Raw genomic sequence first — 26508 nt, 5'->3', positions numbered from 1 at the left:
TATTGATTGAATAAAAGCTAAAAAACTAAATTGTTAATAATTTTATGTTATACCATATAAATTGTAAGTAACAAATAAAAATAAATTGTTAATAATTTTATGTTATAACATATAAATTGTAAGTAACAAATAAAAATAAATTGTTAATAATTTTATGTTATAACATATAAAATTTTATGTTATATTATATATATTGTAAGTAACAAATAAAAATAAATTGTTAATAATTTTATGTTATAATATATAAATTGTAAGTAATAAATTAAAATAAATAAAGTTTGTGACATTGTTGTCTATCTGAGTAAAAATAAGAGTGTGTTGTTGTTGTTTTTAGGGTTTAGACTATTATTATTTTTTAGAAAGTTAGATTTGGACATGGACCAATGTTATAAGTGATAAAATTTATAATTAATTGTATAAAATATAACACGGGTCACGGGCCAACCCGCAAACCCGCGATTTTAATGGTCCAACCCCACGGGCAAAAATTTAAATGGACCAAAATAAAATGGTCTTAAATTCGTGCGGACTGCGGGTTAAACAGGTCGACCTGGGACCTTGACCCATATACCCAGCTCTAATATTTATACTTATATATTAATATGAAAATCTACTATTTTTTGTGATTCTCACGGAACTTGTGGTTTTACTAATATATTATTTTGTCTATTTTTTTTAAATAATTTTACGGGTTATATTCATATTAATACAAGATCCTAATTTTTTTTGTTATATCTACGAGCCTTATATTTTTACTCTATATTAATAAAGTTGTTTTTTTTTTTACAATTTTACGAGTTCTACTCATATATTTATACGGGGACATAATCTTTAGTGTGAATTCCGCGGGAACTATATTTTTCCTCTTATTAATAAGGTTTCTCATTCTTTAATAATTTATGTAGACCTAAATTCATACTCATATATTAATACGAGAACCTTTCTTTTTGTGATTAATAAAGTTGTTTATTTTTTTTATAATTCTACGGGTTATATTGGATCATATATTAATACATAGACCTAATTAATTATTTTGTTGATTTTTACGAGTCCTATGATTTATATATATATATATATATATATATATATATATATATATATATATATATATATATATATATATATATATATATATATATATATATATATATATATATATATATATATATATATGGTTGCCCATTCTTTCATAATTTCTCCTGACATATATTTATACTCATATATTAGTACAATGATCTAATCTTTTTTGTGTGATTTCTGCGGGGCCTATTTTTTACTTTTATTAATGTATTTTCCAATTTTTTTATTATTTTTTGTGAGACATATATTTATATTCATATATTAATACGAGAATCTAATCTTTTGTGTGATTTTTACGGGACCTATGTGTTTTACTCATATTAATATGTTTGCCCGTTCTTTTATAACACTTGTGAGACATATATTTATACTCATATATTAATATTGAAACCTTTTTTTGTGATTTCTATGACACTTATACTTTTATTTATATATTAATTAAGTTTTCTATTTTATTTTATTTTTTTACAACTTTACGGGTTATACTCATATTTAATACGGTGACCTAATTATTTTGATGATTTTTGCGAGACCTATATTTTCACTAACATATTAATATGATTGCCTATTTTTTAATAATTTTTACGGGACTATATTTATACTCAAATATTTAATACATGGACCTAAGTTTTTTGGTGATTTTTACACGACCTATGTTTTTACTAATATATTAATAAAGTAGCCTATTTTTTCATAATTTCTACATTATCTATATTTAAATTCATATATTAATACGGATACCTAATGTTTTTTGGTGATAGTTTTTCCATTGTTTTTTTTCCTATTTTTTAACCAAATATTATATCCTTTTTACTTTTTACTATTTCATGTTACCGAGAAGCGGCAACGCCGCGACTCCCGTGCGGACGCACGGGTGTCCTGCTAGTTATAAGGATTTTGACATAGTTATAAACTATAAACACTATTTTTTTTTGACAAGGTTATAAACAATGTCACATAAATATATATGATACGTTTGAATTGACTTATTTTTAAGTTTATGCAAAATAATTTATACAAATAAATAAATTTTTATGTATTATTCATCAGCTTGCTCAATTTCTATTTTATTTTTTCAAAAAAATTGATTTTTCAACAATTTGAAATGTAAACTGCGTAATAATAGTGTGCTTGTAATTTATATGAATATGAATATGAATATATATATATATATATATATATATATATATATATATATATATATATATATATATATATATGAAAAATAATTATGTTTTTTTTCGGTCTTAAAATAATTTTGTTTTTTAATTGTATATAATAATTATTATTAATAAATTTTCAAAAAAATAATAAAAATTTATTAAGTTAAATTGTTTGCACCCCTGATCCAGGGTCGTGGATCCGCCACCGCGTGTACGAAGTGCTACTTATACTATTTTTTATAATTAATATATTTTTTCATTAAAAAAATTTAATTTTCCAATCAAATTCATTAAAAAACAAAACTCATTAACCAACCGAACTCATTAAAAAAAATCATTTCCCAACCGAATTCATTAAAAACAATATACTCATCCGGATGCGAGACAGCAAGGATGTGGGAGCTTTCTATTCAAAGGAAGAGCCCAAACAATGCCCTTAGAAGCGCATAGCTTGCTTCGCCAAACCAAAGGACTAACGCTTCGAGTTCTTGCGAATTAACACGAGTCGCTTGATGAGCTTCTAGTAACTATGGCCCTGTTTACCCAACCGAATTCATTAAAATAATTCATTAACCACATTGGAAAAGAAAGAAAAAAAACTAGCATATAAAGAATGAAAACTAAATTTTGATCGTTAACTAGTGCCTCGTGCTTGGTTATAACTATACTCCCTTCATTTTTAATTATAAGCAAAAGTCAACTTTTCAAATTTATTCAATAACTGATGAATCTGATCTATAATATAGACCAAATACATTAATTATTTAATGAATCTAGAAAGCAAACTTTTACTTATTATTAAGGATGAGTAGTATCCTATAGTGCTGCATGTAATGATTGTAATCCCCGGTCAAGCTTCTAGAATACAAATTGATTATGGATAACTTGTATTGTATTGCAGAGTCTTTTATTTTAGTTTATAATTATTTTAGTTTATTGGATAGCCAAAAAATTTGTCCAAGTATTTGTTTCCAAATATTGTCATCCTCATCGTACATGTAGGTGGATACCGGATGAAAGAGACATGATATTCCGTACAAATCTGTGTAAGCAAATTGCAAAAAAATAGAGTTTTTTTTTTTGATAAGCTGCAAAAAATAGAGTTGACTCAAATTATGATTAGTCCCCATAAATTTTTATCATTTCTCACATTAAATATTAAATACTTTGATACCCCGTCATATTATTTTAAAAATGGCCCAAGTATGGTGGGTTTTGCATCATGAATAAAGTTGAAGAGTATTTCTTCCACCTCCTTAGTTTTTGCGCACCTAGTAAAATTTTAAAATACTCTTCGCTATTTAACTAATGAACATAATTCGTTATATAAGTAATATATGTGTAAAAAAATTGAAATTCAACGACGTTCTAAGATTTCATGCACCTCATAGACCCCTGGAGGAAATTTTAAGTTCTTTTGACATCCACTACTTGGCGAACAAAATAAAACTTATTCACAGATGGTTCCAACGTATATATAAGGAAACGACCACTTTATCATCCTCATCCATTAGTTTCAGAAAACGAAAAACAACTCCAAAAAATTCCAAAACCCCAAAACTCAAAACCAAATTTCAAATCCACCATTAGACGTGACATTGATGAAACTGTTCAAAATTGATTTGTCCGAGGCCCCTTTAATGAAATTGTGGCGTACGTGCATTGTTGAAGCCGAGGACGATGAAGTAGTTAATATTTATCCGATTCTTAGTCTGTTTTGTGTTAAATTTATATTTTTAATTTATGATTTTCAACTCAATGTAATACGTTGTTGTTTTTATCGAATATTTCCTTGTTTTTTTTACTACTACTTTTAAGTTATGCTCATGTACCATTCGTTAGTTAAGTAGCGAACGGTTTAGAGGTTGTTCGCTACTTAACTAGCGAACCACTATATTAAAGAAAATAAAGAGATTAACAAGAATTTGTCAAAAAAAAAAAAAGAGATTAACAAGAAAGATAGAGATTGAAATTGAAACAATATCAAAAAAATTATTATTTTCATTGCAACTAAATAAAATTACATTGGAATAGATTTGTTACAACGTAAAGAAAACTAATTTAAAACATCTGGCAGGAAAACTAAATCAAGTAAGAAACTCCATCAAGTGTTTCAACTTCTAGGAGAAGAACAAGAACAAGCCTAACTTCTGTTTTTGGTCCTGCAAGCAGCCACTTAGATGCTCCCACCTTCAAGTTTGGTAGCAGGGAAAAATCACATTTAAGTATAACACATTTTGGTTAGTAATAACATTCTTAATTTAGCCACCAAAATTCCTAGTTGAATCCCATAATGATCTCAACCATGGTCATTAAAGAACATCAATAGAAGTGTTATGAATAACCAACGACGGACTATGTGTCCGTTTACACACGAAATGACAAAAATTAACAAACTAAAAATGATAAATAAATAATAAAATACAAAGGAGAGGTGAGGTGAGGTGAATGAGAGAAGAAAAGAGGAAATTTATAGTAAACTAGGATGGCTCATATTGGCCAATGTCATGTCAAGGCCGTAAAAGTAGCCAATCAAAAATTGACCACCGACAAGTCCAATGGTTAAGTAACGGATGATGATTTTCAAAATTTCTCTTTTTATAATATTCACTGCTGAAATAACATAAAAGTAAAAATTGAAAATAAACAATGCGCGAGAAGGCTAGGAGAAAAAGAAAAAAAAAATAGTATCTCATTAAGTTGGGCTCTTTGTTTTTTAGTATGTAGGCTAAACTCTCCACTGATAGGCTATAGCTGACCAAATGTGCTCGAATTGGTATGAAACGCTGTAACATTATTTCAGTAATTCTAATCCTACGGCTGCTACGCTAAATTAGGAACTTAGGATTCAAGGAAATGGAAGTTGATGAGAACTACTCATTTTTGTTCCTCTTCTAGTTGTAAACCAAATGTGTAAGGAAGTCAAATTAAAAGGTTCTCCGTATCAAAAAAGGGCTTATCATTGTTGCAAGTTGCAACCATGATTGACAAAGTACTTCCCATTAGTGGAATGTGTATTAGCGTATGTATATAGAAAGCACACATAGTTGTGCCTCATATCAGAATATACATCTATGGAAAAATCAACGTTCTAAATTCCAAGTCAAAATTAGCACATACAACAAACTATAATGGACATCCCAAAACAATAATGTATTTTTTATTTTTTTTTTGCATATCAAAACAATAATGTATATAAAAGATAGGATAATTAGCTTCTTCTTTATCAAAAGTTATGTGAACTACAAAGATGGCCCCTACACTAAAAGCATTGGCCATAATTTCCAAAACAAGCCTAAAAGTCAGTGTGAAATAACATGATTCTCTATACACAAAAATCAATCCTAAGAACAAGTGCAAGAAATGGAGCCTACATGATCTCCAAAAAGAAAAAAGAAAAAACATAATTGTATAATCCATTAGTGAGAACACAAACTTGAATCCTCTGCCGTGGCCGGATTTCTTATGTAACTAACCATAGTGTATATACTCCGATATTGAAAACACGGATTTGGATCCTCTACGACTGGTTGGTTTTTTAGTGCAAGTAGCTGCAAAGGAACCAAATTGGCGAGAACACAACTTCCTCCAAACTTGTTGACAGTTATAATACTAAGTCAAACTAACTACAATCTATATCTGTCATGATGAACATTATTTTTTATTCTTGAATTGGAATCGAGATTGCGAGTACTCAGACGGCAATTGAGGCGGTTCCAATTCCCCACAAAGCATTCCCGCAGCTTCTTTCATTGAAGGACGACGATTAGGTGACTTGAGCAAACAAAGCAATGCAATTTTGATGCATAAAAGAGCCTGCTCTTTATCATCCAATAACAACAACTCAACAGAAGGATCAACAAGTTCAAGTAGTTTCCCATTACGCGCACAATGTCTAGCCCAAGACACCAAATTCGATCGCTTAAACTGTGTGAATCTATCACCACCACCACTACTACCACCATCATTCACCTGAAGAGGTCTTCTCCCAGAAACAATAACAAGCAATAACACACCAAAACTATAAACATCACACTTCTCCGTTACATCACTACCACTATAACCATTCTCAGGAGCAACATAAAAAACAGTTCCTCTCATACTTGCAGTACTAGTGATTTCACCACTCTTGTGAATTTCTCCACTATTACATGAATCATAACTATTCCAATTAACTCTCCTTAACTCACCACTAAACCATGAATCACCACTACCGCGATCCTTTCTGCTACGATTTTTACTACTACCTTTTTTCACATCATGATCTCTCTCCCATTCCCACCAATTATCACCATTTTTTTCACCCTTTTTCTTATTCTTCTTCTTGTTCTTGTTTTCAAGTTCTTGAGAATACTCCTCCTTCCACCATTCCCTTGCTGGTCTTCTCTTCTCCTTCTTCTTCAAATCACTCTTTTCCTTTCTCTCATCCATTGATTCCCACCATTCCAATTTTTTCTTGCTCTTACTTTTCTCTCCCTTTCCATTTCCACTTCCACCCACCAAATCATCATTCTTCAACTTTTCTTCCTTCACCTCTTTTCCAATCCAATCCATCACATAATCCTTCACACTCCCACTCTTCTTGATTCCACCACTAACACCAGCCATATCTGTTTCATAATCCTCAAAACTAGTGATAACACTTTCAATTTCCGTTTCATCACTCTCAAATTCCTCTTTTCTGATTTCGAAAGGGGAAAGTGATTTCAACCTAGCAAGTCCAAAATCAGCAATTTTAGCAGAAAAGGAATGATCAAGAAGAATATTACTAGGTTTAATATCACCATGAATAATCGGTGGATCGCATGAATGAAGATATCGAATTCCTTTAGCAATATCAATAATTATAGAAAACCGCGTTTTCCATAGCGTTAATTCAGAGCATTTACGACGAAAGAGAGCTTCATGGAGATTACCGTTATGCATAAGCTCATAGACGAGAACAAAACGACGGCGTTTTGGATCGGAGGAGAAGCCGATTGCAGGGACAAGGAGGTTGGATTGAAGTTTTGAAGCGAAGAAGAGTTCGTTGTGGAATTCACGTTCACCTTGACCTCCGAGGGTTGTAGAGTTCATTAGCTTGACGGCGATTGGTTTACCGGAGGAAGGGAGGATACCGGAGTAGACAGGACCGAAGCCGCCATGACCGAGAATAGTGGAGAATGAGTGGGTAGCGCGGCGGAGCAGGGAGTATGAGAAAGGGTGAGGAGGGTTGGAGTCTGAATCGGAAGATGGAGTTGTTCGTTTTTTGTTGCGGAGGCAGTGGAGAAGTGCGAGGATGAAAGAGCAGCCGGAGATAACGGTGGAGCTCTGGTTGTTGTTTGATTGAGTTGGTTGTCGTGGTGATGGTGACGTGGACATTGCATCACCGGAGGGAGAAGCAGAAAAGTTTGTTAAGCGTGTGGGTTGATATTTATTTTGGAATGGGAAGGATGGTTTGACTTGGGGAAGGTGCAATTACAAGTTACAACAGCTCAGGAAAAAACAGAGGAGAGGAGGTTGGTCAAAACTCGGTTTCTCCTTGCTTGCTTTTATTGCCTGTTTTAAATGGCGCCGCTTTACACTTAAAATAAAAACGGTTGACACGCTTAATTAATACTCTTTTAAATTCATTTAATATTTTGATGTACTCCTTCCGTCCCAAAATATAAGTAAAAGTTAATCGACAAAACTGAATGTATTTAGTCCAAATCTTTAATCAAATACATCAAATTTTTTTCCCTCATATTTGCTTATATTTTGAAACGGAAAGAATATTTAGTTTGTAATATAGACTAGGGTCTGTTTGAATTAATTTATTTTTAAGCTTATGCAGATAGTTTATGTAATATAAATTAAGTTTTATACTATTTTATAAATTCACACTAGTGAAAATTGTATTCTTATATGTTATTTTATCCTAAACTACTTTGACAAACTTATAATACATAAAAATTGCATACATGTTTGCATAAGCTCAAAAATAAGCTAATCCAAACAGGCCCTAGATATGTTAGTTATTCAATAAATTTGAAAAGTTAATTTTTACTTAAAGATGAATGAATAGTGCCATATGTATATGTGAAATTAAAAAAATATATATTAGAACATCTCCAATAAGAGTATCAAATAGAGTATTATAAGTTAATAATTTGTACCTTAATTTTTTTATTATTGGAGTTCTATGACGTGACATAGAGGATATCAAAATTAATGATACAGTACCTTATAAGGTACTGTATACCTTATTTAAGGTAGTGTATAATCAATTTAATATCATTAATTTAAGTTAAACAAATAAATAGAAAATGAACCATTTGTTAATAATGTAAGATACACAAGGTTGTATCACCATTGTTACAAAATGTATGTATGAGTTGCATAAATATTACATGACATTGTAAGGACCACTTCTTAGTAATGTATGATACTCAAAGTGGTATCACGATGATCTTATTATCCTAAAATTTTGCTTTATAATAATCTGACTCTAACAAAAGTAAGCAAGTAAACTACCTTTTGTTGGAGAGTTTTTCCTTAAGTTTCTTTTATGCCTCTTCAATCGATATCGAAGAAGGTCACGGAGACGGAGGTACTAGGCAACAACAACATGCCATAAAATGCATTAAGAAAAACCTTTAGACGGAATTCTATTATTTTTAGTAGTAAGATGACATTAGATGATATACTAATTTTTTATTAAGAAAAAATCAACTTATTATTTTTTAAATAAAAGACTACTACTAAGAATTCCGCCGCCCTTAGTTTGCAGAGAATTTTTTCTTTTTTCTCTAAGTTTTTTTTGTTCTTTGTTCATCTTAGAGGGATGGTTTTATGTCATTTTTAGCTTAAAACCACCCCCTCTACACCTTTTTTCATCTTCTTTTCATATAAATAAGTGATTTTTTACATATATTGTTTTTTCTTTTTGTTTTTCTGTGTTGTCGTCATCAAATGCGGCGTACGTTGTGTTGGTCGTCGTCTTATGCGACGTTATTTGGTATCTCGTATTGTTGCGGTATTCGCTTATTCCTATTAAAAGATCAACTTCAGTCAATTGTAGATTCAATCAATGATTTGGGCATCAACGTTGCAGATTCGGAAGTTTGGATATTTCGGTAACTTTAATTTTATCATATTATTTGTCGTAGGCAAATTTGCCATTGTATGCTATTAACTTGAATGTTGTGAATTTGTTCGCAGATTTATCCTTTTACATTTTTAGCGATGTTGAAATGTAATTGTATTTGATGTATTCTATCAATTTGAATAAATGAATATCATTTTATTTTTGTTAAAAAAAATAAAAAATAAAAGACTACTAAGTTGAAATGATCTTCTCTGATTAGTCCATTACGCGACGCGTGATGCCTCACGCCCCCAGTGTAGTTGAAATGCATACTTTCAAGCATAATTTCCTGCTTTCTTGTATTCCAAGTAACCTTGCTTCTGAGTTGATTTCTCTTGGTTTATTGCTTAAAAACTTCTAAAATAAGTCTAATGTTCCTCAAATAAGCAAGGATTATGAGAGTGTGATGATACGTCATCAATATACGAGTCAAAGTTTCGAACTGCATACACTCTAAAATCATTCAATTTATGCATGTGTCGACATTTTCTTTATTGAGAACTAGCGGGCCAGGCAGGCGGGTTCTGCGTCTACCTGTTGTTAAAGTTTCGAACTGCATACACTCTAAAAAAAGATATGTCTTATATTATGGTGAGTTTGTTAATAAAAAATTTTTGCTGCTAAAAAAAAAAAGACATGCTTAAGTTAGTTTGTTAATAAATTTTTTTGTTGCTACTAAAAAAAATCAAGGGTATTGTTGGTATTATGAAAAGTCCACGCAAAAACTCATGTATTCTCATTATATATAGTATAGATATAGATATAGATATATATAGATATAAATATAGATATGATATATTCTAAAATTCATATTTGTGTATTATCAAAAGAAAAAAAAATCATATTTGTGATGAGAGCAATACAACTTTTCCTATTGTTTGATATTTCATCCGGTCTTTATTATAAGATTTTTTTTTTGGATTTATAAAATATTAGATGTATTTGGTCCATATTATATGTCAAATATATCAAACATTTTATAAATCTAAAAAAAAAAAAACTTATAATAAGGACCGAAGGAAGTAACAACTATGTGTTGGGAATAATGCCTAAATATCTTTTTTGGAAGATCTTATATTTAAATATTATTTAGATTTATATTTAAAATATGATAATATTAGGTTTTATGATTTATATTTCTATTTAGAATATTTAAGATTTGTTTAGAATTTATTATAGGATTAGTTTTGTTTTAAAAATATATGATTTGTTTTTATGTAGCTCTATATATAGAGCCATAAGCATAATGAATAAAATAAGAACTTTAGTATTCTTCATATAACCCTATATTTGAGGAGAGTTTTCTCCCTAAATTTATATCTCACCAAATTCCGCAATACAAAAACACAAAAAACCATATCAGTGGCATCAGAGCGCTAAGGTTCAGATCTGTGAAGATGGAAGAAGATGATGAAGACGAAGAAAAAGAAGAAACCATGAAATCAACAACCCATAACCTTGATTGCATCTTTATTATGAAGATGTGAAAAAGAAGAGAAAAACAATCCATAGCCAAAAACCATAACCTACATCTTTCATACGTTATATGCGAGATGGTTTCATGTATTATATAACCCATAACCATAACAAATACATGAAAAAAGCTCAAGTCTCATATGAAGTTGTAGAAAAACCATAACCATAACCTGCATCTTTCATATGTTATATGCGAGATAGTTTCATGTATAACCATAACAAATACATGAAAAAAGCTCAAGTCTCATATGAAGATGTAGACAACAAAAACAAAAATCAACATGAATCTCGGGCTGGATACAACACAAAAATATTCAGTCAGGGAGGAGTGTTAAACAAAAACAGCAACAAAGAATGTGGATGAACAACAACAACAACAACAACAAAAATCAACATGAATCTCATGCTGGATACAACACAAAGATATTCAGTCGAGGAGGAGTGTTCAAAAAAGTTTTTTCAACTCAAATCTCAGGTCGGATACAACACAAAGATATTCGGTCAAAGAGGAGAGGCTTGATAAACAAAAAATACAATAAAATTTCAGTGCAAATCTCAGATTGGATACAACAAAAAGATATTCAGTCAAGGAGGAGTGTTGGGAATAATGCCTAAATATCTTTTTTGGAAGATCTTGTATTTAAATATTATTTAGATTTATATTTAAAATATGATAATATTAGGTTTTATGATTTATATTTCTATTTAGAATATTTAAGATTTGTTTAGAATTTATTATAGGATTAGTTTTGTTTTAAAAATATATGATTTGTTTTTATGTAGCTCTATATATAGAGCCATAAGCATAATGAATAAAATAAGAACTTTAGTATTCTTCATATAACCCTATATTTGAGGAGAGTTTTCTCCCTAAATTTATATCTCACCAAATTCCGCAATACAAAAACACAAAAAACCATATCACTATGGTGTCTCTTTAGAATATAACTCATAATTTATCTGAAGAGGGGTTAAAGGGAAAATAGAGGATTTAAGGTGGTTGTTCGATGGAAAAAATTGCTCTGAGTTGAATTGATGCTGGCAATAGTGTACTTGCAAATAATATTTCAAGTTAGAATGCGACATTCCTTATAAGGTTGTAAATGTTTAATTTTGTAGATCGATGAATGTAACATTAAATTGATGAATATGATATTAGTTCAGCCTAAAATGTTGGGTTCAGGACCAATATAAGACTAGAATTTTTGAAAAAATTACTTAGGCCTCTCAACATAAAATTAGTTTCTCTCAAACCAATGATTTTTTCTTAAGTTTATCATTTTAATCCAATTACATAATTTGTAGTATAAACAATTTAATTGTTTTTTTTTTATATAAACAATTTAAAATTGAAACTTGATAGAATCTCTTAACCTTATTATAAAGACGCTATTGTAGACCATGTGTACGTGCTTGCAAAAATGGGACCAGCATATATATATATATATTAGTATCCACTAAGGTTTTGACTTCATAATTTGTTTATTTTTATTAATAAAAGCAAATTCAAAAATGTCTACTTCTAGATTGACCAGCTTTTTTTCTTTTAAATTTGTCTTCTTTGAGCTAAACAAACGGATGATGGTGCACGAGACCAGTTTTTAATTAGTGTTTTATTTCTGGGTAGGAAATAAACTATACTGTTTAATTCATAACACGTACAAGTTTCAATAATTCAAACGTGTTTCCATAAAAAATATGAATTCAAACGTGCAAGTAACTATCATTCTGATGAGAGTCTTCTTAATGTATGTCCCAAAGACACGTGTTAAAGAACCCAAAAATAAAATTATTGTATTGAAAAATACAATCCTTTGATTTTTGAAAGGTGAAAAATATAATTTTTATGAAGAATCTTTCGGTATATAGTAAGTTTCTTATCATGTGTCCTTATGACATATTTTAGTTTTTTTATGACATATTTTAGTTCCTGGCTTCTGATAATACCATTGTATCTATATATTGTCCACAAAGTTTAAAGAACTATCATTATATCTTTTTCCTTAAACTATTGTAAGAAAATCTTAAGCTAATTGACCACCATACTTGGCAAAATGAGTAAAATAATTTTTTTTCTTCATGTTTTTCTATGCATGCTGGCACCTCTTGTAAATTTATCTATTGTAGCTATATTGTTTTTAGTTATTGCAAGTAGTTGATAGTCTACATGACTTTAGTTGATAGTTGAAATATAGTAGCTTCCTCTGGATATGGAGATCCAATTTCTGATTCACCTGTTATGTTCTTTGAACAAATATAATTTATGATTCAATTAGCAATAAGTAGTGTGAGGATCACATATAGTAAAAATATATTGTATTGCCCTCCACTTGAATACATATATTTTCTCATCCCAAAATTTTAGTCTTTTTAGAGTTTTGTAGATGGATTAAAAAATCATAAAGATTGATAAATTAAGTCTTTTTTACCCTTATTTTATTAAAAAAAATATATTTCATAAATGTTTTAACTTTTGTAAGAGTACAAATGATAAAACATTATTAAACTTTGTCGTGGTATCTTAAAGGAATCAAAGTTTTAAAACAAAAATTAAAAAGTTAAAAGGACTAAAAATTGGGAGTGGATGAAGTACAAATAAGTCATGGTTATATATTTATAGTTACATATTCAAGATACTTGATTCTAGATCTTTCATGATGTATCCTAATACCCCCTTATAGGTGTGGAGTACAAATCTAGTAATTATTTTTTCTATTAAGGCTCTGTTTGGTAAAAAATACTGGATGAACTTATAATGAATAATTTACAAGCTAGCTTTATAATAGTATATTCAGGTTCTTGTAACCGATGTGAGAGTTCTTTAACAACATGTTGTAATGCTATAGGTATAAAGTTAAGTCACAACCATGAGTTAACTCCATCAATTTATGTTCACATGACCCTTAAGTATCACGAATTGGATGAAGCTGATAAATTGTTTGTATATAGATTGCATTCATATGCACGTTAGACAAACTTGTCATATTTTGGGTTTTGCTTGTATATATATTTTCATGGCTTCATTGTATAGGAAGCATCCTTTCCCCCCTTTTACTCATGCATTTTCCTATTTTTATAAAGAATGATGTATGCAATTTTTTTTACTGTAGTACTAAATTTGTAGTAAATTTTGAAAACATTTGATCTTTTTTTACCTAAACCTGCATCCAATAAAAAAGACAGGTTATTGATGGACCCAGCCAGCCTATTATGCTGTTGCTCACATGCAAGAAGTACTTTGTGTCTCCCTCAAAATAAATTCACTTGCATTAGATGTCATAAAAATTTAATGCAAAACACACTATAATTATATCAACTAAATGCTTCTCACACTACTTGTTAGAAACTTAGAATGAAGCAATATTAAAAGCCATTTTAATCTGTGTAATTAACAGATAACATTGATGAAACAGAACAAGAGCCTATGTAACTACTACAATATTTTGTTGATTATGTTAAGCAATATAAGAGTCATGATGCAAGATCATTATATTAAGCAAGCAATATCAATCACATTTCCTGTAACAAAAATGCATACACTTCATAGTTCATAGCACAGAAAATTTGCTTATTACAAAAAAAGAAAAACGACTTAACTAGTAACTAGTCCTAATGGAAGAACCTCACATTGGTGGCAGATATGTTATCACAATGGGACTTCTTACTTTATGCACCCCATCTTTCCACACCAAACCTCCAAATTCTGGTTCACTTTGCCTTGTTGTAACTTTGAAACTAATCTTGTAAGATAATTTCTGATATTTTCTTGTAAAATTCAATGTATTTGGCTCAACTTTAACAACAGTACCTTTGAATGGTGTAACAATGACATGATATTTTGAAACAGCAGGTCCAACATTGGTAACAGTTCTGTGAACTGTCGAAACCGAACCGGTTATTTTCTCTGGAAACACTACTGATATAGCTGGATAGTTCAAATCACCAACACTAGCAAGAGTGTGTTTGCAAATTCTGTTTGAATTTTTGGCAAACACTCCTAACTCTGAAGGACTTAGTTTCTGTGTGCAAAGAAACTCAAAATAATCTTGAGGTGCAATATCATATACTAAACCAGGATCAAGAGCTTTTCTAGGATTAATGTGACCAGCACCATGATCATAAGGAGTTGAAATTTCAGCAGAAGATGCATCTCTAAGAGGCTTAATAGTATTATCATGAACATAAGCTGTTGTCATGATTGCTGATTTTATAGCGGCCGGACTCCAATCAGGGTGTTTAGCTTTGATCAAAGCGGCGATTCCACTTACATGAGGGCATGACATCGAAGTTCCGGAAAGTATATTAAATTTCACTCTTCTATGATCTGTTGATAAACTTGATGGACCAGTAACTCCACTCCAAGCAGCAAGAATGTTCACACCAGGTGCTACTATATCAGGTTTAAGAATTTCAAGTGTTAGAAAATTAGGCCCTCTTGATGAAAAAGCAGCTACTATAGGTGATGGTTTAATTCCTAATCTTGTGTTTAGAAAAGCTAATGTTGCAGATGCTTTTTTATTTGTTAACACATATTGTTTGATTTCTTTGCCTTCTTTTTCTCCTACTGCTACTGCTGGAAGTAGGTGACAATCTGCTACAAGTTCTTCACCATTTGCTGCAGTGTTTGTGAGAATCATTCCTACTCCTCCTGCATTTTTCACTACCTGACCCTTTTGCACTCTAGGACTAATTCCTCTATCACAAATCACAATCTTTCCGGTGACGACTCTACGATCTAAAGTACCTTCCAAGCACAAAGATCTTGGATCAGGACTACTTGAGTTACCTCCCATGTATACCAAAGGGTATTGTTTTCTAGTTGAGAGCATGCTTTTTCCTTTATAGAGTGATGTTCCTATTATTTTTCTTCCATTGCCAAGGCTAACATCTGCAGGAAAATCTCTGTCCATTGTACTAGCTCCAACTGTGGTGATCCATGGTGACACATTTGTTAGGCTGACAGGGTCAGGTCCTGAATTTCCAGCTGAGCATGAAACAAAAACACCCTTTTCCATGGCTCCAAATGCAGCTACAGCTAAACTATCATGGTTGTAAGATGAGACTCCACCACCTAAAGAGATGGATAGAACATTTACTCCATCAGCTACAGCTGTATCAACAGCTGATAGAATATCTGAGCTGAAACATCCACCAGTCCAACACACTTTGTAAGCTGCAATTCTTGCACCTGTCCGTAAAGACAATAGATGGTTAAACATTTTTCACTCTTTCTAGTCTCATCGGCATTTAGGCTTATGTCCTTTAATAGATGGTTAAACATTTTTCATCTTTTTAGTATCATTAACATTTTTTTGGTCTTAACCCTCGGTTTCCAAGGGAATAAAGAGACTCTGGTAATCTGGAGTTCAACTCAAAGGTAAGTAAAGTCTGACCAAGGATTATTCCAACCAGGATTCTAACTTGGATTCTTCCGAACAATTTACCTTTAACCGAAACTCATTAACTACTTGACTCCAATATTACTTGGTTTTCTGTTCATTAATACATAATAAATGGTTAAGCATTTTTTAGCTTCTGCCTTGTATGGTGGTTAAGCTTTATTAATATTCTTTTTTAAAATTTTCCAAACCTGAATCCAGCTTGTGGGGAGATATTAGAGATAAAATTAGTTAATATTTAGTTAAGTAAGTTAACTTTATTATCTTAATTTTCATATGTACTTGCATGAATAAATAGATTCTCTTGTTCAATTGAGTTATAAAAAAATGAGATATTCTAGTAATACCTGGTGCCATTCCTCTTGCAGTTCCATAAGCATAACCAAGAAGATTAGCACCACGAACCGGAGATCCGGCAACAGTAGCTGCAGTGTGAGTTCCATGACCATCTTGATCTCTAGGTGATTTATAATCTGCTTGCTCATCAATCTTACCAGTTGCTGCTTCATATCCATGGTAGAATATTCTAGCACCTACAATCTTCTTATTGCAGTGATGATTTCTGAATCCTCTACCAGTTTCACATGCACCTTTCCAGTGAGAAGGTACTGGTTTCATTCCTGCATCATTGAAACTCTCACTCTCAGGCCAAACACCAGTATCTAACACACCAACTATAACATCATGGTTAACCAGCTTTTCTGAAAAACTGTTGTTGCTGCTTTGAATTGGTTCAAGACCAAGAAAATATGGACTTCTTGTTGTGTGTAGTTCATACTTTGTTTCAGGGAATATAGCTACAACACCAGCTTCAGATTCCAGCTTTTTTACTTCTTCTTGGCTTAACTTAGCAGCCATTCCATGAAAAGCAGTGTTGTAACTGTAAATGATTCTTTCTTCTTCATTGTTGTCTATATCAGATTCTACTGATCTAGACAGTACTGATTTTACTTTTGATGAATACCATTCTAAGTGATTGGAAAATATGTCTGGTTTTGCTGAGTGATCCATTTGAATGATGTAAGTCTTTTTGGTAAATTCAGCATTTGTTGATAAGACTATACTCAAGAGAAAACATGTTAGAATGCAACTCATTTTTTCCATTGGAGTGATTTGATACTTATCTATGTAAAAAAATAAAAAAAAAAACTAAGGTTTTTGAAGCATTTGGTTCAAAGTGAAATAGATAGGTAAAGAAAATTTAATAGTAATAGGAGTTTATGCTCTATTCTGAGTGAGATATATTTAAAAGAAATGAGAGTAGTGAGTGAGTGATATTTAGTGTGACAGCAGTGCACAGAAGAAGTAAAGGTGAACGGTTGTTTCTTGTTGAATTGTATAGTATAAATTGAATGGTGAATTAAAAGTGCTACCTCTTGGTTGGTGATTGAAGTTAATATGGTATGGTTCTCTGACTCTATTTTTATTGTGTTATGCTATTCTTAAAAATAAGTTGGTTCCTGTCTGTTAAAGGGTCTCAATATTTTCCTTTTTCTTTGAAACAGTCATTCAATTGTATAAGGTAATTTGGTTTGATTCAAAACTAAATTCAAAATTAATAGTATACTAGTAAATTTTTGTTTTAAGGGTTTAAATTATTTGTTTTTACATGACAATTTTAAGTGAATTGAGTCACAAGAATTCACTAACCAAGGTCGGAGAGAGCAGGTCTCAAGTTCAAAACACATTTACAAAGATATATACAAAGACAAATCTTTACCTATTGGATCAACTTTTGTTCAAACCGGGAACCTAGACAATGTAAGATTTCAATAGACTTGCATCTACTGCACTAAAAAAACTCCACAGGCTCACGTTACACACTCATTAAATTATTACTAAATAATCTCTGCCACTAGATTAAAATCAAACGGTCAAAATCAACTATTGTGGCTTGCGGTTACAGCGTGTAATCCATGTCTGACTCCAACAACTTCAATATTCACTCTCACATTTAGCGTGAATCTTATTACTACATTATCATTCTTAATTCAGCTCTAATATCATGTTAAATGGACGTCAAACGCTAACTCAACATATCATATGTCCAACCACACATCTAAAAAAATCAGAAACCTTGAGGATGTGGGATTCCAAAAACTTCAATAGGTTGGTTATATAAATGCTATGTGATTGTATAAGCACTAAACACACACATGACCATTCACCACAACATTGTGCCTTGGAAAATCTGAACAAAAACTTAAAATAGTGAGTCATGTTATCAAAGATGAACATAATCCAATGAAGGACAACAAATTCTTCCAACATTGCATGCAAACAAAATATCTGATTGTTGGGTCCCCACATGACAGAATGCATGTAATACTTCTGAGCACCGCTGAGTTAATTTGGATTCCCCAAGTGGTCAAATTATTCGTCCACTTACTCAATTATTTGTGCTGAAATTGCAATATACTTCTCTATGTTTCACTATGCATATGATGCAATCTTCCATTGCAATTTTTCATGTTAATGGATTTTCTGTGTACATTTACTTGGATACTATGATACTGAGATTTGCTAATTAAATATTTAAAAATGTATGTTAAAAAAAAGAACAATTGGCTACTTTAAAAAGAATAATCATATAAAGTAGCAGAGTTCCATTAACCAGGTTAAAAAATATGAAAGGACTTGATCTTGTCACCAGCAGGGAATATATGTCTGGAAATAAAATATGGAGTACTATTTTGCTGATTAATTAAGAACGAGTTATAAGTCAAAAGTTAATTAATTGATAAAATATGGAGTCCTATGGAGGGGAAATGTTACTAGTCAGAGATCGAACTCTGAACCTCCTTCTGAAACTCCTTCAACATTCCAACTCTTTAACACTGGGCTGCACCTTTGAGGAAAAGTTAGTATATGTAGTATTCCAGATAGTTTAGTTACTAGTAGTAGTTAATTATGTAAGCTGAATCAAAACCAACATTCTTATACATCAATTTTAACCCTTGATTCAAATTACTATAGTACTAACGTACACATACTATTCTGGAATAGACTGGTCCATGTAAACCTTGCAGGACATAAATGTAGTGTTCATTAATGTGGAACCAAAGTTGTTGCACATAATGAATGAGCATTAATTTAGTGAAAATAGGACAAGTTGTGCATGATTCATTACCTTTAATGCATTTCTAAACTGATAAAAAAAAACCTTTAATGCATTTCTCTATTTAAATATGGCTATTGTGCTAAAAATCCCACTTTAACAAAAAGCAAAAGGGAATTGCTTCTTTAGTGCTTGCTTTAGCAGTAGTAAAGAAAAGGAGAAGTCTATGTGTAAACTTTTAAAAAAAGGTATATATGTCTAAGGTTGATTTAGAAACCCCAAACCCTAAACCCTAACCCTCAACCCTACACCCTAAACCCCAAACCCTTTTGGAAGGGTTTGGGGTTTAGGGTTGAGGGTTTGGGTTTAGGGTTTAGGGTTTGGGGTTGAGGGTTTAGGGTTGAGGGTTTGGGGTTTAGGGTTTGGGGTTTAGGGTTGAGGGTTTAGGGTTTAGGGTGCAGGGTTTGGGGTTTAGGGTATAGGGTTTGGGGTTTAGGGTGTAGGAATTAGGGTTGAGGGTTTGGGGTTAGGGTTTAGGGTTGAGGGTTTAGGGTTTGGGGTTCAGGGTTTAGGGTTTAGGTATTGGGGTTCAGGGTTTAGGTTTAGGGTTTAGGGTTTGGGGTTTAGGGTTGAGGATTTAGGGTTTGGGGTTTAGGGTTTAGGGTTTAGGGTTGAGGGTTTAGGGTTTAGGGTTTGGGGTTTGGGGTTGAGGGTTTAGGGTTGAGGGTTTGGGGTTTAGGGTTTGGGGTTTAGGGTTGAGGGTTTAGGGTTTAGGGTGCAGGGTTTGGAGTTTAGGGTATAGGGTTTGGGGTTTAGGGTGTAGGAATTAGGGTTGAGGGTTTGGGGTTAGGGTTTAGGGTTGAGGGTTTAGGGTTTGGGGTTCAGGGTTTAGGTATTGGGGTTCAGGGTTTAGGTTTAGGGTTTAGGGTTTGGGGTTTAGGGTTGAGGATTTAGGGTTTGGGGTTTAGGGTTTAGGGTTCAAGGTTTGGGGTTTAGGGTTTAGGAATTGGGGTTTAGGGTGTAGGGTTGAGGGTTTGGGGTTAGGGTTTAGGATTGAGGGTTTAGGGTTTGGGGTTCAGGGTTTAGGGTTTAGGGTTTGGGGTTCAGGGTTTAGGGTTTGGGGTTTAGGGTTTGGGGTTTAGGGTTTGGGGTTTAGGGTTTGGGGTTTGGGGTAAACCCTAAACCCCAAACCCTGAACCCTCAACCCCAAACCCTTAACCCCAAACCCCAAACCCCAAACCCTAAACCCTAAACCCCAAACCCTAAACCCTCAACCCTAAACCCTAAACCCCAAACCCTAAACCCTAAACCCCAAGTCCTCAACCCCAAACCCTAAACCCCAAACCCTAAACCCCAAACCCTAACCCCAAACCCTAAACCCCAAACCCTAAACCCTGAACCCCAAACCCTAAACCCTAAACCCTGAACCCCAAACCCTAAACCATCAACCCTAAACCCTAACCCCAAACCCTCCCCTAAACCCCAAACCCTAAACCCTATACCCTAAACCCCAATTCCTAAACCTTCAACCCTAAACCGCAAACCCTAAACCCCAAACCCTAAACCCCAAACCCTAAACCCTAAACCGTCAACCCTAAACCCTAAACCCCAAACCCTAAACCCTCAACCCTAAACCTCAAACCCTTCCAAAAGGGTTTGGGATTTACCCCAAACCCTAAACCCTCAATACTAAAGCCTCAACCCCAAACCCTAAACCCCAAACCCCAAACCCTAAACCCCAATCCCTAAATCCCAAACCCCAAACCATAAACCCCAAACCCCAAACCTTAAAACCCTAAACCCTAAACCTCAAACCCTAAACCCTCAACCCAAAACCCTAAACCCCAAAACCCAAACACCAAACCCTAAACCCCAAATCCCAAACCCCAAACCCCATACCCCAAACCCCAAACATTCAACCCCAAAACCCAAACCCCAAACCCTAAACCTAAACCCCAAACCCTAAACCCAGAACCCTAAACCCCAAACCCGAAACCCTCAACCCCAAACCCTAAACCCCAAACCCTAAAACCCAAACCCTAAACCCGACACCCTCAACCCTAAACCTCAAACCCTCAACCCCAAACCCTAAACCCCAAACCCTAAACCTCAAACCCTAAACCCTAAATCCTCAACCCTCAACCCCAAACCCTAAACCCCAAAACCTAAACCCTAAACTAAAACCCTAAAGCTCAAACCCAAACCCTAAACCCTACTATTTTTCCAAATTAATTTCACGGATATATAGAATTCAAAGGAATATGTAAGTAATTTATATACAACATCTTTTTCTTTTATCGAGGGTTAACCAATTGATATGTTTCCACAAATAAATTCAATTTCTTAATCTGTATCCTCCATTTTTGGAAACTTCAAAAGTTCTTCTGTTAAGCCCCGGCCAATGAATCTACAAAATCCTTCAAATTGTATTTGATTCAATCCGGGTAGTGTAGACATTCATTCATTCCCAATGCCATGTATTTCGATTTTTCCCTTTTATTTACTAGAAAATATCTCATGATTTGTTCTCATTCTTCATCAAATTGCATGAAGAGATTTAGTAGTAATGGAATTTCTATTCTTTATTACTTTACAAAATAACATGAAATTTTACCTAACTACGTATATGAAATAGCCATATCGCTATTTCATAGACTATGAGCTATAAGGTGAGAATTTTGTTTTATCTATATACACAATATCCACAATAATATAAATAGAATATATAGAAACAGAAGAATAATGAATAGCTTGAGATGATCCAGGTCGATTCCGATAGATGCAAAAATCTGAACCAAAATCCGACTGATTACATAACTGTAAATTTCGACTGTTCGACCGTCCGGGAAATTTATGTATTCATAGAAACTTTCTGTCGAGTAAACATAACCACCTAATGCTCGAGTCAGGTCAGAAGTCTTAACTAGTATCCACGTTGTTATTCTTATTGCTAAGTCCAACATAAGACAAAAGACCACGGGCTTTTGAACAATTTCATATACTATTGCATATGAGATAGTATATAGCTGATAGCCAACTAGTTTTAGCTTTTGACCCGAAATTCGGGCAACCCACTTGCACTAGCCAATGAAAATAGAACATTGTTTCTTGATTAGACGTAGAAATGATTTTTTTATCATAAAATGATTTTCCCCCTTATTTTTTCGTAGATATTTTTATTAATATATATTTCAACCAACTCATTAACTTAGGTAGTTGAAATATATATTGATTGTGAGTACTGCAGAATAAAGCAATTCAAAAAAAAAAAAAAAGATGGCAAACACCATAGAGCATAAGCTCTATTTCAACTTATCGTTATGGATTCTATTGTTTTGTATATTTTCGAAATAATGAGATGGTTAAGCTGCGTTCAACTCCGCTAAATGTTTTCTTTTTTCTTTCTATTTCCCCCGTTTTTTTTCTCGGGTTTCCTTTCTCCGCTTTTTTTCCTTTTTTTTGTTTCTATTGTGTTTTTTGTTTTTTTTGTTGCCTTCGGCCCTGATTTGGTCTTTTTTTTTAGAATGAAACAAAAAACCAATAAGCAAAAAAAAAAAGAAGGACAAGCGAGGGTTTCTCAACGCGTTTCCCAACAATTCTAACAGAACCGGACGGATTCGGGTCAATACGACTAGGAGAAATTGTTCAGTTGTGATCATTTCATTTGATTATGGTAGTTCTTTTGTTCCACGGGCTATGAAATAGCGATATGGCTAATTTCATATACCGTAAGCAATAAAGTGAAAATTCTGTTTTATCTATATAGAAACAGAAGAATAATGAATAGCATGCACAAGTTTAAAATTTGTGCACCTAAATCAACAGCTGGATTTCTCAGTCCCATTAAACCTTATCATGCTCCTCCCACATTAGATTGAAATTCCTTCCATCTCCTTCCGCCTCACGGCCTCACCCCATTGCTCCTTCCTCTGTCCATGGAAGAAACTTCAGATCAATTTTCATCACTATGTATGATCCCCATCACCCAATCATGGAAACGGACAAAAATAAAAGTGTATAAACTATTAACAAACATTCACATAACTCATGTAAAACTCAAAATAATTGCATAATAGAAATTGAATTTTCTTCAAAATTAAGAATCAAACAAATAAAAAATAAAACATTTATCATAACAATGAATCTATTGAGATCGACTCAATTAACTGTGATTTTAGACAGAGGAATGGTAGATTGGAAGACTCCACCGTCAATTTTTCGGCCATCGAAATCAGATCTAAAATCTAGTCGACATTTTCGTTTTCGAGATCCATATTTGGATTCAGATTCTCTAAGATCTGAATATTTTTAACATTCAACATATTTCAATTCTGCTGCAAATTTTATATTCATTATAGCAGTTAAGTTAACAATGGTTGTCGTCAATTTGTTCATTTCTCTAGAAAAATGCATCAACAGTAATTGCCCCTTTGTTCTTTACCATGGCATGGAAGGGATGTGTTGTTGCTTTGGTTCTTTAGAGTGATTTATCCAGCGGTTGATGAATTTTTGCACTCAGTTTGCTGCACTGATGTTGAGGAAGGAGATGGTCATAGTTAGATTTTGTTTGGGTGTGAGAAACAATCTAGTGTTGATAGGCTACAATAAAACAGTGTCCCTTATTTGATCTGATGGCCAGAAATTAATTTATAAAGTTGTGCATCCATGCACAAATTTAACAACTTGTGCATTGTAAATGTTACCTATGTCTTGTGTCAAAAAAAAAATGTTACCTATGTCTAACTCAATCTTATAAAACAAGTGAAGATTTCTCCCCTTTATAGATATATTTTCGTAACCGTTCTTATACAACTTATGTAGCCGAACTTGGTAACGCTTGCTTATGACCTAAGTTGGAAACATTAAGGTGTTGAAAAGTATAATGTGTGTCAAAAAAAAAAAACTTATGTATAAACACGAACACATGCTCATATTGATATATTGACATCGATAGCAATAATTTTAAAAAAATAACATAATACAATATATAATCATATGTCTGTATTGGACATGAACATGTGTCCGACACATAATCATGCCTAATCAAATCCGAATAGTGTGCGTGTTTAATAAGTGTACATAAGTGGTGGACAATGGTATGTAAACAAAATTGAAGTTATGCAGAGCTTTTATCTTTCTTTTTTTTTTCTCTCTAGTAGGTAACATTTTTTACATATTATTTTTCACACACACATATTAGGATATCTGGATATATGGTTGTTCTTTTTTTTTTAAGCAAGTTGTTCTTGTTCCTCACAGTCCCCTAATTGAGATCGGACTGGGCCAGTTGAAGAAAGTTAAATCATACCGAAAGGGTAGGGCTAGAGTGCCACCACGAGTATATAATTTGAGATATTTATTTTTGTCACCCTATCCATTTTGTCATGCGCCCTATAAATTTACCAAAATATCCTCTTTCGCTACTTAGGTAGTGGACACTCCTCAAAAAGATCCCACCTTTATAACATCCGCTACTTAAGTAGCGGACGACATTTTTATAACGTGTGCTACTTAAGGGTAGGGCTAGAGTGCCACCACGAGTATATAATTTGGGATATTTACTTTGGTCACCCTATCCATTTTGTCGCGCGCCTTATAAATTTACCAAAATACCCTCTTTCACTACTTAGGTAGTGGACACTCCTCAAAAAGATCCCACTTTTATAACATCCGCTACTTAAGTAGCGGACGACATTTTTATAATGTGTGCTACTTAAGGGTAGGGCTAGAGTGCCACCACAAGTATATAATTTGGGATATTTACTTTTGTCACCCTATCCATTTTGTCGCGCGCCCTATAAATTTACCAAAATACCCTCTTTCGCTACTTAGGTAGTGAACACTCCTCAAAAAGATCTCACCTTTATAACATCCGCTACTTAAGTAGCGGACGACATTTTTATAACGTGTGCTACTTAAAAGTAGTGGAAAAGTAAAATGGAAAAAAGTAGGGCGCGCGAGTAATTGTTAGAGTGGCAAAAGTAAATCTCATAATTTGATTTGTAGTAATAAATAAGAGACGATAGGCTATTGGGCTCCCGATATAAAAAAAAAGACTATGGGCTGCTTTGTTTGAGTATTTATGGTCCGTTTGAATTTGACTTATTTTTAAGCTTGTGAAAATAGTTTATGCAAATAAATAAAATATATGTTACTTCATAAGTTTTCACTAACAAAAATTGTATCTTTATAAATTATTTTCTTATAAACTACCTTGAAAATCTTATAATATTGCATAAAAGCTTAATTATTTACTTAAGTAGCGGAAAAGTAAAATGAAAAAAGCGTAGGGCGTGTGAGTAATTGGTAGAGTGACAAAAGTAAATCTCATAATTTGGTTTGCGGTAATAAATAAGAGACGATGGGCTATTGGGCTCCCGATATAAAAAAATAATAAAGACTATGGGCGGCTTTGTTTGAGTATTTATGGTCCGTTTCGGATTTGACTTATTTTTAAGCTTATGAAAATAGTTTATGCAAATAAATAAAATATATGTTACTTCATAATCATAAATTTTCACTAACAAAAATTGTATCCTTATATTCTATCCAAAAAAAAATTTGTATCCTTATAAATTATTTTCTTATAAATTACCTTGAAAAACTTATAATATTGCATAAAAGCTTATTTATTTACATAAATTATTTCGCATAAGCTCAAAAATAAACCAATTCAAAAAACCCTTAAACGAAAAAAAAAAACATGTTTTTACTATTAAAATTTTTCTTAAAATCATTTTCTTTACAAGTTCTTAAAAGCAACATGAATGTCTTTTAACTATAATTTTATGATTTTCTTCAAAATTTTCAAAGATAATCTCCAAATTATCGTATGAAACTCAATTTTATTTTAATTTATAACAAACAAGCTCTATGTTTATTGGTAGATTAAAAAGTTGAGCTTAATGAATTATACTCGGACAATGAAATCACAAATACAAGGAAAAAAAAATCAGCTAAAAGATTTAATATATGTGAAAAGTCGGTTATTTAAATTAAAAGCAAGAAGAAAAAAAAAGTAGAGGGGTGATTTTAGGCCAAAAATAACCTAAAACCACCCCATAATCAGTAGAGGAAGAAGAGAACTCAAAATGAAAAAATAATGGATGGCACGTAGATAGATAGATAGATAGATAGATAGATAGATAGATAGATAGATAGATAGAGAGAGAGAGAGAGAGAGAGGAGAGAGAGAGAGAGAGAGAGAGAGAGAGAGAGAGAGAG

The 26508-nt window shown here is 32.5% G+C and overlaps 2 protein-coding genes and 1 long non-coding RNA gene across 3 annotated transcripts; 1 reads left to right on the top strand and 2 right to left on the bottom strand.

The window, feature by feature from the left end:
• Positions 1–5381: 5381 nt before the first annotated feature.
• Positions 5382–8367, bottom strand: LOC123902707 (receptor-like serine/threonine-protein kinase At4g25390). The gene has a single exon (XM_045952491.1). It carries the CDS (start codon positions 7602–7604, stop codon positions 5898–5900), a length of 1707 nt encoding a protein of 568 aa, XP_045808447.1. The 5' UTR covers positions 7605–8367; the 3' UTR covers positions 5382–5897.
• Positions 8368–14301: 5934 nt separating this feature from the next.
• On the bottom strand, positions 14302–17330 carry LOC123902705 (subtilisin-like protease SBT1.3). Its single transcript, XM_045952489.1, has 2 exons — positions 16574–17330; positions 14302–16015 (listed from the first exon to the last, which is right to left on the bottom strand). The coding sequence occupies exons 1-2, from the start codon at positions 17328–17330 to the stop codon at positions 14451–14453; spliced, it is 2322 nt and encodes a 773-aa protein (XP_045808445.1). The 3' UTR covers positions 14302–14450.
• LOC123902706 lies at positions 15865–17623 on the top strand. Its single transcript, XR_006807702.1, has 2 exons — positions 15865–15995; positions 16595–17623. It is a non-coding gene; the product is annotated as an uncharacterized LOC123902706 (long non-coding RNA).
• The last annotated feature ends 8885 nt before the right edge of the window (positions 17624–26508 follow it).

The sequence above is a fragment of the Trifolium pratense genome, linkage group LG1, assembly GCF_020283565.1.
Source record: "Trifolium pratense cultivar HEN17-A07 linkage group LG1, ARS_RC_1.1, whole genome shotgun sequence".
NCBI lineage: Eukaryota > Viridiplantae > Streptophyta > Magnoliopsida > Fabales > Fabaceae > Trifolium > Trifolium pratense.
Note: the sequence above shows the minus strand (reverse complement) of the source record. Positions and strands in the feature narration are given on the sequence as shown.